At 43.7% G+C, this 15,086-nt stretch overlaps 1 protein-coding gene across 3 annotated transcripts in view; it reads left to right on the top strand.

Moving 5' to 3' along the window:
• The window catches only part of OBSCN (obscurin, cytoskeletal calmodulin and titin-interacting RhoGEF), a 258,005-nt gene that overhangs the window by 90,969 nt on the left and 151,950 nt on the right, over positions 1-15,086 (top strand). For all 3 annotated transcript variants that reach the window (XM_060684486.2, XM_087894267.1, XM_060684487.2), the window contains exons 52-59: positions 2,110-2,376; positions 2,746-3,012; positions 4,425-4,691; positions 6,717-6,983; positions 8,116-8,388; positions 9,560-9,826; positions 11,863-12,138; positions 14,130-14,399. In XM_060684486.2, the coding sequence (XP_060540469.1) occupies positions 2,110-2,376; positions 2,746-3,012; positions 4,425-4,691; positions 6,717-6,983; positions 8,116-8,388; positions 9,560-9,826; positions 11,863-12,138; positions 14,130-14,399 (2,154 nt within the window). The remainder of the gene's footprint in view (positions 1-2,109; positions 2,377-2,745; positions 3,013-4,424; positions 4,692-6,716; positions 6,984-8,115; positions 8,389-9,559; positions 9,827-11,862; positions 12,139-14,129; positions 14,400-15,086) is intronic.

Raw genomic sequence — 15,086 nt, 5'->3', positions numbered from 1 at the left:
CAGCCACCTTTCGTGGCTAAAGTGGAACTAGAACTCCCTATCTCCCAGTTTCCTCCCAGGAGGAGGAGGTAAACAGAGCAAAATAAAAAAATAAAATAAAATGTGACAGTGACGATAAGATGAAAGAGATGAAATTCAAATATATATACCCGTGTTTCCCCGAAAATAAGATCTGGGTCTTATATTTTTGGGGGCTGCAAAATAAGCATTAGGGCTTATTTTCGGGGATGTCTTTTTTTTTAATGTACAAGAGGCAGTGAGCGCCGAGGCCGACAACAGGGGGAGTCCCATTGTCTGCTTGCAGCAGCCACAACGGACCAAACTCTCGACTTGCCCCAGCCTCCATCCGCCCTGCCTGCCTGCTGGCCCTGCTGCTGCTGGGACACTTCTCGGCCATGGCAGGCACCATACTGGCCATGGAGCAGTTGCCTGTGCTACTGCTGGTCTCGTGGCAATGCTGCTCTAAGCTGCCTGCTGGGCTGCTTCTGCCTGGTGCGGGACGAGTCAGCCCAGATCTACAACCTTAGGAGAAAAAGGCTAGCCTATACCACCCAACGTGTGTGCGGGGGTGCGTGTGTATGCCTGGCATCAAAAAGAAGCTCCAAGTGTCCGCCTCCTTTCATCCTGGGTTGGAAGAGTCACATGGTGAGGGACTGATGGTCAGGTTGCTATGCAAACACCTTCACCAGCTTCTTCCTTTAAGTGGTAGCACCACCCCAGTGCGGGAGCTGGCCAAAAAGCCCTGCCTTTGGCAGACTCATACCAACATGCCCTGGCTGCCTTCGGCATCTACCTCACCTGCAGCTGCTCTGCCACCACTCGCTTTTCACCCAGCCTGGCCTGCCGTTGGGGTTGGAAGTTTGATCGTTCCCCACAAGGGAGCCTCCACCCCTGGCGTCTGCGAAAGCTGAGACAGAGCAGCAAGAGGAGATGGGAGAGGAGGGGGGGAGGAAAGAAGGGAAGGAGAAAGTGTGGACCTTCCTTGGCAGAAAGCTGCACAATAAACACAGCATAAAAGAGCGGCCGCACATGTTGGCCAGTACAGCACCCGCTGCGGCCAAGAAGCATCCCAGGAGCAGCAGGGACAGCAGGCAGTGCAGGTGGAGGCTAGGGTGCAATAAAAGCTTGACCGGCAGGTGCTGCAAGAGTGGCAGCAGGGCGGCAGCCAGAGCCGAGTTCAGAAGGGCAGTGGCAGGTTGCACAGAAGATGCACGGACAATGCAGGGCAATGCTCGTGCCACTGCTCATCAGCCTGGCTGAAGAGCAGCTCTCCCGGGAGCCACCGGCCCCCAGCAGCAGCAGGTGGAACAGGCCCGGCAGCCAGGCCTCGTGACCAATGATGGTGGTGGCTTCTGAAATCGATCTGGGGGTGAATGGATGGCTTCCTCCCTTTCAGCCCCTTCTGCAGTTGCTGAAAGAGCCAAGCAGCAATTGCTTGGGGAGAAAAGAGGAAAGTGGAAGAGGAAAGAGGAAAGGGGAGTGAGGAAATCTTCCTTCCCCCACATGATGCGCCCTATAATGTGAGTGACGTCAGACGGCCACGCCCACCACTGATTACACTCTTAAGTAGGCCTTATTTTTGGGGTAGGGATTATATTGCGAGCATGAAAATCAGGGTAGGTCTTATTTTCGGGAAAATGGGGTACGTACGTGGGTGTGTATATATATGTATGCATGTATATGTATACACACACACACATCAAATATCTATTGGTCCCGTACAACCAAATATATAATATATATATGAATTTCATATTATATTATTATATTATAATATAATAATAATTATAATATAATATAAAATAATAATTATATTATAATTATATTATTATATTATATTATTTCATATATATATATTATATATATATATGAATTTCATCTCTTTCATTTATCATTTCTGTCATATTTAAATTTTTTTATTTTGCTCTGTTCATCACTGAGAATTGGGAGATTGTGCATGTATATAGAGATACACACGTCAAACATCCATTGGTCCTGTAGAACCAATTTTTTCCAATATTCTGTTTTTCAGAAATTGGTGGGAACTGCCACTTAATGAAAGAATTGTACTTTTTTTTTTTTTTACTTATGTTCATTTTGACTCTGCAGTCCTGAAACCTGAATTCACACAGTGGCTGAAGGATGAGAAAGCGGATGAGGGCAGCAAGGTCAAATTACGTTGTGAAGTGACAGTCCCTAAAGCCCCAGTAGAATGGCGCAAAGACGGTGCAAGAATCCACGCTAGTCCCAAATATGACATCAGACAGGATGGGGGCATCCGTGACTTACTCATTCATAACTTAGAACCCCAAGACAGTGGAGAGTATTCGTGCATCGCTGGAGATCAAATCACATCTGCCACATTATCTGTGCAAGGTATGCATTTTAAAAATTGAATTAGAACTCACAATCTCCTGGTGCTCGGCCCAAAGTCACCCACCAGTTTTTATGCCTAAACTCCCAGGGTCTTGGAGATTAGCTCAAATTCACCCAGCCACCTTTCGTGGCTAAAGTGGGACTTTCATGTTATCATTTCTGTCATATTTAAATTTTTTAATTTTGCTCTGTTTACATCCTCCAAGAACCGGGAGATTGTGCATGTATATAGAGATACACACGTCAAACATCCATTGGTCCTGTACAACCAATTTTTTCCAATATTCTATTTTTCAGAAATTGGTGGGAACTGCCATTTAATGAAAGAATTGTACTTTTTTTTTTCTTATATTCATTTTGATCCTGCAGTCCTGAAACCTGAATTCACTCTGCGACTGAAGGATGAGAAAGCGGATGAGGGCAGCAAGGTCAGATTACGTTGTGAAGTGACAGTCCCTAAGGCCCCAGCAGAATGGCGCAAAGATGGTGCAAGAATCCACGCCAGTCCCAAATATGACATCAAACAAGATGGTGGCCTCCGCGATTTGCTCATTCATGACTTGGAACCCCAAGACAGCGGAGAGTATTTGTGCGTCGTTGGAGACCAAACCACGTCTGCCACATTATCTGTGCAAGGTATGTGTTTTTTAAAAGGGTTCTGTCAGGGAATTGCACAACCGGTGTCCAAATGGAGTCAAAGAGGCTGGCACGAACTCGTAGTTTTATATACGTGAATGTATTTTACATCAATATATACTCAGCAACTAGTTTGTCAGGCAGACAGGAGCATTCTGAGGCGGTAAATCAACATAGGAGCATCCTGAGGTAAATCAACACAGCAGGACCATCCTGAGGTAAATTACAGCGCACGCAGGGCACCTACAAGAAAAAAGGCGGGAAACAAAGACACTCCCCCTTTTCACTCACAGCAACCAATCACAGCTCAGGTTGCCTCAGGCAGTGGCCAGCTCTCTTAAACTAATCAACCACAACTCTTTGTTCTGGCTCACTGCTCCGGCTATTAAATTAAACATCTCAAGAGGTTCATACCCTACAGAGAATCCTCAATTTACAATGACACTTGGCCCCAAAATTGCTTAATGCTGTTGTTAACTGACTTGGACACAGTTTTAGAACCATTTTTACTGTGAATAATGCAGTTGTTAATTGACTCTAGCTTCTCCCATTGACTTTGCTTGTCAGAAGCTGGTTGGGAAGGTCTCAAATGGTGACTGATCATATAACCCTGAGACATTGCAACCATCGTAAATACATGCTAATTGTCATGCACCCAAATTTTGATCATTCTGTATGACCATGGGGATAATGCAATGGTCATAAGTGCACGGACTGTATATAATTCATTTTTTTCTGTGTTGTTATAAATTTAAATGGTTGCTAAATGAATATTTGTAAGTCAAGGACTCCCTGTAATTTTGTTAATACAGAAAGAGAAAGAGAGAGAAAGGGAGAGGGAGAGAGTGTTGTTAAGTGAGTTGTGGCCAATCTTAAGATTTTTTTTGTCATGTTTGTGAAGTGATTCACTGCAGTTGCTAAGTGAATCGGGTGGTTGTTAAATGAATCCAGCTTTCCCTGTTGACTTTGCTTGTCAGAGGCTGGCTAGGAAGATCAAAAATGGTGATCACAAGTCCCTCGGATGCTGTAACTGTCAAATATATGTCAGTTTCACCTCTAGAGGTTTTAAAGAAGAAATTTGGAATGAGATAGGATTCTTGCTTGAGCAGGGGGTTGGACTAGAAGACCTCCAAGGTCCCTTCCAATCGTATTATATCCTGTTCTATGATTTATATATGAATCTAATCTCTCTCACCTAAGGTCCACTGCTTTCAGAATGTCTGTGAAATGTATAATATTTTGCCACTAACAGTTTTTGCTTCCTGGGACAGACAAACATCCATTGGTCCTGTTTAACCAATTTTTCCCAGTGTTTATTTTTCAGAAATTGGTGGGAACTGCCACCTGATGAAAGAATTGTAATTTTTTTTTTTAAAAAAAAAGCCATTTCTGCCATTATTTTGACCCCTCAGCCCTCAAGCCTGAATTCACGCAGTGGCTGAAGGATGAGAAAGTGGATGAAGGCAGCACGGCCAGATTTTGCTGTGAAGTGACCGTCCCTAAAGCCCCAGCAGAATGGCGTAAAGATGGTGTAAGGATTCATGCTAGCCCCAAATATGACATCAGAAAAGATGGTGGCATCCATGATTTACTCATTCATAACCTGGAACCCCAAGACAGCGGCGAGTATTCGTGCATCGTTCGAGACCAAACCACGTCTGCCACGTTATCTGTGCAAGGTATGTGTTTTTTTTGAAGCAGACTAGAATTTACCATCACTTTGGGTGGCCCAAAGTCACCCAGCCAGCTTTCATGGCTAAGGCGAGACTAGAACTCCCAATTTCCCGATTTCAAAGAGGAGGAGGAGGAAGTAAACTCTGGGTTCCTTAGTGCCCTTTGAGCTTGGTTGATTTTTTACAGACATTTCATGACCCAACTAGGAAACATTATCAGTGCTACCGTAGCAGGGAGGGGAGCTTGCAGAGAGGAGGAGGAGGAAGACTGTAAGATCTCTTTTTGAAAGGGTTTGCACCAGGGGTAGGTTCTACTTACTTTTATTACCAGTTCACAATGGGGCTGCACGCGCGCACTCCCTTTGCTCTCTCTCTCTCCCGTGCGCTTCTGTACATGCGCAGAAGCTTCCTTATGACATCGGGGTCGGTGGGTGGAGCCTCACACTGGTTTTACTACTGGCTCTATAGAACCGGTCTGAACTGGGGGCTTCCCATCACTGGTTTGCACCCTATAGCAGAGGTGGGTTTCAGCAGGTTCTGACCAGTTTTGGAGAACCGGTAGCGGAAATTTTGAGTAGTTCAGAGAACCGGTAGTAAAAATTCTGACTGACCCCATCCCCATCTATTCTCTGCCTCCCAAGTCCCATCTGATTGGGAGGAAATGGGATTTTGCAGTAACCTTCCCCTGCCACACCCACCAAGCAATGCCATGCCCACCAAGCCATGCCCACAGAACCGGTAGTAAAATTTTTTGAAACCCACCACTGCCGTATAGGTAATCCTCAACTTATCAGCACAATTGGGACAAGAATGTGTGTCACTAAGTAAGGCAGTTGTTAAGTGATTTCTGTTCATTTTTGCCATAGTCATTAAGTAAGTCATTGCAGTTAAGTGAATCATGTGGTTGTTAAGTGACTCTGGTTTCCCCGATTAACTTTACTTGTGGGAAGCTGTCTGTGAAGATCGCAAATGGTGATTACGTGAACCTGGGATACCATTATAAATCCATGCTAGTTGCCAAGACCACAAATTTTGATCATGTGACCCTGGGATGCTGCAATGGTCATAAGACAAGGACCAGATTGTAAGATGCTTTGTTCAGTGCTGTTGTAATTTTGGACCATTACTAAATGGAGTTGAAGAGTCCCTGTACTTTAATGGTTTAGTGTGGATTTCATTGACATGCAGGTCTGTTTCTCCCTTAGCTTTTCAGCCTTTAATTAAGTGGACAATGCTTGACGGAGAAACAGTTGAATTTTTAATTGCATTTTTTTTTTAATGCAGCATTGTATAATATAAATTTCCAGATCAATCTGTGGAATTTTCTCTGGAAACCCTTTCAGCAGTAAAAGTCATTACAGGTAGTCCTCGACTTACATCCGTTTATTTAGTGACCATTCGAAGTTGCAATGGCTCTGAACAAAGGCACTTATGACTGTTTTTCACACTTAAATCGTTGCACCATCCCCTTGGCCACGTGATCAAAATTCAGATGCTTGGCAACTGACTCATATTTATGACGGCTAAGTGTCCCAGGGTTATGTGGTCTTCTTTTGCGATCTTCTTACAAGCAAAATCAATGGGGAGGCCCGATTCACTTTACAACCATGTTGCTAATCTAACAAGTGCAATGATTCACTCACGTGGCAAGAAAGGTTGAAAAATGGGGCAAAATTCATTTAACAAATGTCTCACTTAATAATAGAAATTTTGGGCTCAAATGTCATAAGTCGAGAACTACCTGTATAGTAAAAATATGAGTTGAGAGGCCCTTGCGATTACAAAGGGAGAAGGAGAAGTGAAAGGATACTGTGGGGTCCTTGGTGCTTTGTGAGCTTGGAAGTTTCCTTGCAGATGTTTCATTACTCAACTAGGTAACTTCATCAGGAATAGAAGAGAATGGGCTTTGTGTGGAAGAATGTGGAGTCCTGGATGCTCTCTGAACTTGATGGAAGCTTAGTTATTAATTTCTGAGCTTAATAGAAGTAGGATCAAGTGTTTTACTTTCTCCTATTCCTTTTGACCACACAGTCCTCAAAGCTGAATTCACTCAACGGTTGAAGGATGAGAAAGCGGATGAGGGAAGCACAGCCAGATTACACTGCGAGATCACAGTCACTAAAGGCCCTGTGGAATGGCGCAAAGACGGTGCAGGAATCCACGCTAGCCCCAAATATGATATCCAACAGGATGGGGGCATCCATGAGTTACTCATTCATAAGTTGCAACTCCAAGACAGTGGCGAATATTCGTGTAGCATTGGTGACCAAACCACATCTGCCACGTTATCTGTGCAAGGTACGTTTTCTTTGAAGCAGACTAGAACTTCCAGTCTCACTGTTTCAGTCAAGAAGTCCTTTGGTTTTGGTTTTTCCTTCAAATTGACCTCTGCAGCTTTAAGACAGGTGGTCATCGACTTATGACCAAAATTGACCTCAAATTTTCTGCTGAGGTCAATTGCTGAGGTTAAGTGAGGAGTTTGTTAAGTAAATTTTGTCCCATTTTACAACTTTTCTTGCCACATTTGTTAAGTGAATCCCCGCAGTTGTTAAGTTAGTAAGCCGGTTGTTAAGTGAATCTGGCTTCCCTCATTGACTTTGCTGGTCAGAAGGTTGCAAAAGGGGATCACCCCAGGACACTGTGACCGTCATAAATATGAGACAGTTGCCAAGAGTCTGAATTTGGATCACGTGACCATGGGGCTGCAGCAATGGTCATAAATGTGAAAAACGTTCATAAGTCTTTTTTTTTCAGTGCCATTGTAACTTTGAACCGTCATTAAATAAACTGTTGTAAATCAACCTGTATCTAGAATATTATAAAAGGGAACATGAAATTCTCTATTCTATGAAATCTGCACCAAATGCAACATTTTTGTTTCTTGTGGAAAGTGCAGAATACATCCTGGTAAGATACAGGTAGTCCTTGACTTAGAACCATTCATTTTGTGACCATTCAAAGGTAAATGGCACTGAAAAAAGAGACTTGTGACTGGTTCTCGCACTTACAACCATCGCACCATTTCCCACAGTCAGTTGATCAAAGGTTGGGCGCTTGGCAACTGGCATGGATTTATTATGATGGCTGCAGCTTCCCGAGGTCATGTGATTGCCATTTAATCTTCCCAGCCACCTTCTGACAAGCAATGGGGGGAATCTGGATTCACTTAATAATCGTGAGATTCACTTTAAAACTGCAATGATTTGCTTAACAACCATGGTCAAAAAGGTCATAGGTTTGGACAAGACCCACTTAAAAACCTTGCTTATTAGCAATGAAAATTCTTGTCCCAATTGTGGTCGTAAGTCGAAGAATGTGCTGTAGTTAACTGGGACCAAATCCACAGCTGAATTCCACTTGTGATGTGTTTGGGGCGGTGGTTTATGGTCTATGTTGTCACTGTCACTGATGCATCTGGTGGCCTTTGTAGAAGTGGACATCACCATCATCCGGGGACTGAAAAGCGCAGAGGTTTTGGAAGAGGAAGAAGTCACCTTCGAGTGCGAAGTCTCCCACGACAACGCAAAAGATGTGGAGTGGAAATTGCAAGATTTGTCGCTTCAAAGCAACCAGATGAACGAGATCTCAGTCGAGAGAGGACGGGTGCACAAGTTGACACTCCGCAACGTCACCCAGCAGGATTCTGGCACGGTCACCTTCCGGGTGGGACCGTACACCTCCACAGCGAGGCTCAGAGTGGAAGGTACGGCGAGTTCTATCAAAAGAATTGTGATCAGAAATGGTTAAGCGTCTCACTTGTGTTGATGGGTTATGCGGAAGGGGATAATGTCAGAAAAACAGGTAAAGAAAATGACAGAACAATTAATCAGTGGAACAGCTTGCCTCCAGAAATTGTGGGTGCTCTATCACTGGAGGTTTTCAAGAAGAGATTGGACAACCATTTGTGCAGAATGGTATAGAGTCTCATGTTTGAGCAAGAGATTAGACTAGAAGACCTCCAAAGTCCCTTCCAACTTTGTTATTCTGTTATTCTTAATCCCAGATCAATTCACTAGTGGAACAGCTTGCCTCAAGAATTTGTCAGTGCTCCATCATTGGAAGCTTTTAAGAAGAGCCAGGACAGCCATTTGTCTGGAATTGTACAGGGTGTCCTGCTTGAGCAGGGGGCTGGATTAATTCATCTCCAAAGTCCCTTCCGTTGTTCTGTATTCTCTCAACAGATGAACTGTGCTCACATATCTATTTAACATTTATTTATTATTTATTTAATTTAGTAATTTAGTAAATGTATATGCTGCCCATCACCCTGATGAAGTGATTCTGGGTGGCTTACAAACTGTCAAAAGATAAATAGAAAAACTATTAAAATTTTTCAAAAAGCTATGCAAATTCTAGATAACATAAAATCTATCTATCTATCTATCTATCTATCTATCTATCTATCTATCTATCTATCTATCTATTTATCTATCTATCTATCTCTGTCCGTCTGTCCATCCATCCATCCATTCTCTCTCATCTCTCTGTCTCTGAATTTTAAAAAAATTAAGAATTAAGAGTTACACAGACACACAGACACGTGTGTGTGTGTGTGTGTGTGTGTGTGTGTGTGTGTGTATGTGTGTGTGTGTGTGTGTATCTGTCTGTCTGTCTGTCTGTCTGTTTCTGTGTAACTGAATTCTGGACAGATAAGAGTTTTATGTGTATGTCTGGCCTGTTTGTCTGTGTAACTCTGACGTCTTAAATTATTTTTTGAAATTCACACTTGCCTAAAATCTAAAACCTCGCTTCCATATTAGGATTTCAGTTTAAATCCTGTCTACACAAGAAGTTTGCAAGTGGACTCTATTTTGTTTTTGGGGTTTTTTTGCCAGTTCTTGCAATTTTATTTATTTTTTCACTTTCCATTCCAGCCCTACATCCTGACTTTCAACAAGAACTGAGCAACCTAGAATTGCAAGAAGGCAGCGCAGCTTTCCTCAAATGCGAAGTATCTATGCTTAACGTCTCTGCCATCTGGAAAAAGGGCTCGGAAGTCATCACTCCGAGCGCCAAGTATGAAATCAGTCAGCAGGGAACAACCCATATTTTAAAGATTTACGGTGTAACTCGAAGAGATTCTGGAAAATATATTTGCGACATTGGCCACGGGAGAAGCATGGGCACGTTATCAGTGGAAGGTAAAAGATTTATTAATCAAAACTCAATATACAGGTAGTCCTCGACTTACAACAGTTCATTAAGTGACTGTTCAAATTTACAATAGCACTGAAAAAAGGGACTTAGGACCGTTTTTCACACTTACAACCATTGCAACCATTCCCATTTAGTGATCAAAATTCAGTCACTTGGCAATTGATTCGTATTTAGGACAGTTGCAGTGTTCCGGGGTCAAGTGATTCCCTTTTGCGACCTTCTGACAAGCAAAGTCAATGGGGAAGCCAGATTCACTTAACAACCATGGTACTAGCTTAACAACTGCACTGATTTACTTACCAATTGTGGCAAGAAAGCTTGTTACAGGGGGCAAAAATCACTTAACAAATGTCTCACTTAGCAACATAAATTTTGTGCACAGTGATGGTTGTTAAAACGAGGACTATCTATAATTTTAATCCTTACAGGTATCTGTGTTAATAAGTTTTCGTTCTAAATTACGCAGCCACTCCTAAAGGTAGACCTTGAATTACAACCACAATTGGGTCCAGCATTTCTGTTGTTAAGTGAGTCCTGCCTGATTTTATGATAAAGCAAATCACTGCCGTTCAGTGAGTGATGTGGTCATTAAGCGAATCTGTGTTTTCCATTTTGGAAGATGGCTAGGAAGTTTGCAAACGGTGATTGAGCTCAAAACATCCATTGCTAAGCAAGATGGTTCTTAAGTGAGTTTTGTCCCACTTTACGATCTTTCTTGCCCCAGTTGTTAAATGAATCACTGCCATTGTTAAGTTACGATTGTTAAGTGAATCTGGCTTCCCCAATGACTTTGCTTGTCAGAAGGTCAGAAAAGGGGATCACGTGACCTCCAGGACACTGTAACTAAGTTGGGAACTATGTGTATTTTTTCCTAATTATTGTTTTGACATACTGTATTTGATGGTGTCTGTGAGATATAGCTGCTGTCTTCATAACAATGAAAGCAACATTATACTTTGCTTCAGCATACATGTGCACAATGTCATGCGTGTGTGCAAAAAGGGGGGGCTTGTGCTGCATGGATATGATGTCTTTTTAGCATTCTTTATCATAGACAGCCAGTTTGGTTAAGGCAGCGGGCTAGAAACTGGGAGAGTGTGAATTCTAGTTCTGCATTAGGCATGAAAGCTGGAAGGGTGACATCAGGCCAATCGCCAGGAGACTGGGAGTTCTAGTCATAACCTAGACCAGGGGTGGCAAACTTGATTTCATTGAGGGCTGCATCAGGGTTATGTTTGACTTGGGGGGGCTGTGGTGGGCGTGGCCAGTTTGTCACTTGTGTCGAGGGCACCTGTGGTGGCCCGAGCGCTCTGCCAGCAAAAACGGGCTCCTGAGCTCCGTTTTTGGCTGCAACGGCCTCCTGCAACCCTCTGCCAATGAAAATGGAGCTTGGGAGGGCCACACATGACCCACCCGAGCCCCATTTTTGCTGGCAGAGGCCTCTTGGGCTGGTCCTTTGCTGTTTCCCTAACCCTAACCCTAACCCTAACCCTAACTAGTAACTCAAGTAACTCAAGTAACTCAAGGCAGCAAACATATTCAACATACTGCTCCTCCAGTTTCCCCAATTTCCCACACAATAATCACCCTTTGAGGTAGCTCTGGCTGAGGGAGAGTGACTGGTTCCAGCTGACTTATTTGTTTAAGGCATGACTAGAATTTACCATCTCCTGGTGATTGGCCCAAAGTCATGCAGTTGGCTTTCTTGCCTAATGCTGCACTAGAACTCACATCTCTTGGTGATTTGCCAGTCACTCAGCTGGCTTTTGTGCCCAAGGCAGGATTAGAACTCACTGTCTCCCAGTAATTGGTTGAAAGTCACCCAGTGGGCTTTCATGTCTAGCTTGGTTCCTTGACCACTAGACTAAACTGGCTGACATTTTTCTTATTTTTCAAGATAGTTGAAGTTAGACTTGTGAGTTATGGGCCTCCTCCTCCTCCCCGCCTTGCATTAGAAACCCATAACATGTATCACATCTATGGCAAAAGCTCACCCCTCTCTCTTCTTTTCCCGGTGTAGCTCTCTCAGCTCGTCCAGCTCTTTTTCAAGTCCAGCTGGAGAATCAAGAAGTCAAGGAAGGGGAAACAATCACCCTGGCCACTGCGCTCACAAAACCCGATGTGCCCGTCCAGTGGATGAAAGGCTCTGCCCAACTGGAGCCAAGTCACAAGTATGAGATGAGACAAAAGGCATCTTATGTTGAGCTGCTAATCCATGATGCGCAACTGGAGGATGCAGGCCACTATACCTGTCAAACTGAGGATCAACAGACCACCGCATCTGTGCTTGTCAAAGGTCAGGGGGAGTCAATTTTGCTCACCTGAGATCTGACACGAATGACGAGACCCATACGCGAATGTTTCAAACTAGCTGCTTTATTTTATATACTTATTTGTAGGGTCCTTGAGACTCTCTGAGCTTGGTTGTTTTCTTGCAGATATTACATGACCCGACTAGGTAACATCATTAGTGCTAGAAGGGAGTGGGGTTTATGGAGGAGGAGGAGGACAGGACATTTGTGAGTTCTTGGTGCTCTCTGAGCTTCATTGTTTTCTTGCAGATGTTTTCTTGCAGATGTGATGATGTTACCTAGTTGGATCATGAAACATCTGCAAGAAGACAACAAAGCTCAGAAAGCCCTAAGGACCAACAATTCTCCTCCTCCTCCCCCTCCTCCTCACAATCACCACTCTTTGCAATACTGATCATCTTAACTAGTTGGGTCATGAAATGTCTGCAAGAAAATCATCACGCTGAAAAAGCATCAAGGACCGCCCCCCTCCTCCTCCTCCTCTCCATAATCACTACTCTCTTGCAGCACCGTTGATCAGTGGTGAAATCCAATTTTGTTTACTACTGGTTCTGTGGGCATGGCTTGGTGGGCATGGTATGGCTTGGTGGACGTGGCAGGGGAAGGATCCTGCAAAATCTCCATTCCCTACCCATTCCAGGAGAAGGATCCTGCAAAATCTCCATTCCCACTCCACTCTGGGGCCAACCAGAGGTGCCATTTGCTGGTTCTCAGAACCTGCTTGATTTCACCCCTGCTTTACAGGCATATTTGGACCTTTTAATACTGGGCTTCACAACCTCAGCTACTTTAAGATATATGGACTCCAACTCCCAGAGTTTCCCAGTCCCTAGGGAATTCTGGGAGTTGAAGTCCCCACATCTTGAAAGTGGACAAGGTTGAGAAACACTACCTTGGAAAAAGAATCCAAGTTGCAAAAGAGATGTTTTCTTCTGCCTCAAAAGATTTTCCCCAAAGATTGCACCACATATCTGGAAGGGAGTTTAGAAAGAGCATATAAGAGAACTGGAGCAAACCGAACATTTGGGGGAAAATTCTCGCTTGACAAGGAAAGCTAACTGGAGATGATCAAGTCTTGCAGAAGTGGCTAAATGGAGGGTAACATTCACTGAAACAGATCCTCGAGACTGGAGCTGCAGGAGGCTGCTGAGAAGCGGCTTCATTATAGTGTTTCCCAAAGAAAGAGCAACAACAGAAGTTTGGGGGTTTCAGGCTTCTACCGTAAGTCTTGGATCGGAAGAAACTGCGTCTTCCAATCCGCCCCTTTTCTAACCTTGTGGGGGGGGGGTGATCACCAGGAGCAAATCAATTGCACCAGAAAGAGGAAAGTTGTAGGCTTGTAACCAATGGCAGGAAAAAGACCAGAGGGAAAGTTATATGCAACGGATAGAAATCGGAGCAAGTCTCACTTTTCCAGGTTCGCTTAATAATGGCATTGTTCTCTTGTAAGTGATAGTAGGATTTCAGAAAGCAGCTTTCAGATCAATAGCCATGCTGCTGTTTTCCCATTTAGAACACATTTTAAGTTATTTTCCAAAAGCGGTTTATAAGTGTTTCTAGGTGCATTTCTTTCTTCCTTTTCTTTTACTTTTTAAAGCATTTTTAACTGCCGGTTCCAGAGAACCAATAGTAAAACAATAAAAACACATTACTTAAAAAACACATTACTTCCTGGTTAAAACCAAGAAGTAATGACAACTGGGCGGATGGGCGGAGCCTTGCGACGCCATCACTACCGGTTCTCCGAACCACCCGCCACCATCGCTACCAATTCTCCGAACCACCCGCCACCATCGCTACCGGATTGTCTGATACGGTCCAAACTGGGAGCATTTCACCCCTGCCGTTGATATTTAGTTGGGTCATGAAATATCTGCAAAATACAAATAAACTCTGGGATGTAACAGTAGGATGTAGTGGGATGTAAATTCATAGAGAAACAAATGAAATAAAAAGTTCTCTCTTTCAATTGTAGAAATACCAGCCACCATAGAAGAAAAATTAAAAGACCTCACCGTTCTGGAAGGAGAGAATGCTGCATTTCGCTGTGTGGTTTCTCACGAGAAGGCCAAAAACCTGCAATGGAGTTTGGCAGGTGTGCCTCTGCAATCCAATGAAATGAACCAAATTGGCGTGGAAGGCAAAATTCACACCCTCGTTCTCCGAAAAGTCACCCTTGAAGACTCCGGCACTGTCAGTTTCCAAGTTGGTCAGAATTCAACGCAGGCTCAGTTATTGGTGCAAAGTAAGTTAGTCAACGGCTCAGATGGCCCTTGATCTTCCACAGGGACATCCATGGGAAGATGTAGGTCAAAAATATTAAGATGACGTTGGCAACCACAAGAGAGGAGGAGGAGGAGGAGGAAAAGGAGGAGCAGGAGCAGGAAGAGAACAACTGTGGGGTCCTTGGTGCTCTCTAAGTTTTGTTGCATATGTTTTATGATCCAACTAGGTACCATCATCATCAGTTCTAGAAGGGAGTGGGGTTTTCTGTCTCTCTATATGCAGTATTGCCCTGTCAGTATTGGTGGGAATGTTTTTGGTGATTCCTTGATTAGATTATTATTTACTGTTAGCTTGTTTGCCTGAGTTGGTAGTTTCTTGATTGGGGTATTATTTACTTCTTGACTGTTGGTCTAGTGTCAGTCTTGGTGTTAATCTCTGCTCATCTGGGTGTTGATTTTGGCAAGGAGGGGTGCTGATCTTTTACCTTTTTAATTTTTGATTTTGAATGGTGTGTAAACATTCTTCATTTCAATGTGCCTGTTGATGGCCCATTTGTCTGAGTGCCAGGCTTGCAGGAACTCTTTAGCGGTATTGGACTTGGCTTGTTCTAGGATGCTGTCAATTTTCCAATTACTGTGTCCAATTAAGGAGTTTCATTGTATCTTCTGATGGCCTGTTGGTGTTCATAGATGCTCTCTGCGAACTT

The sequence above is a fragment of the Pantherophis guttatus genome, chromosome 4 (genome assembly GCF_059756535.1).
Source record: "Pantherophis guttatus breed Tessera chromosome 4, ASM5975653v1, whole genome shotgun sequence".
Classification (NCBI taxonomy): Eukaryota; Metazoa; Chordata; class Lepidosauria; order Squamata; family Colubridae; genus Pantherophis; species Pantherophis guttatus.
Note: the sequence above shows the minus strand (reverse complement) of the source record. Positions and strands in the feature narration are given on the sequence as shown.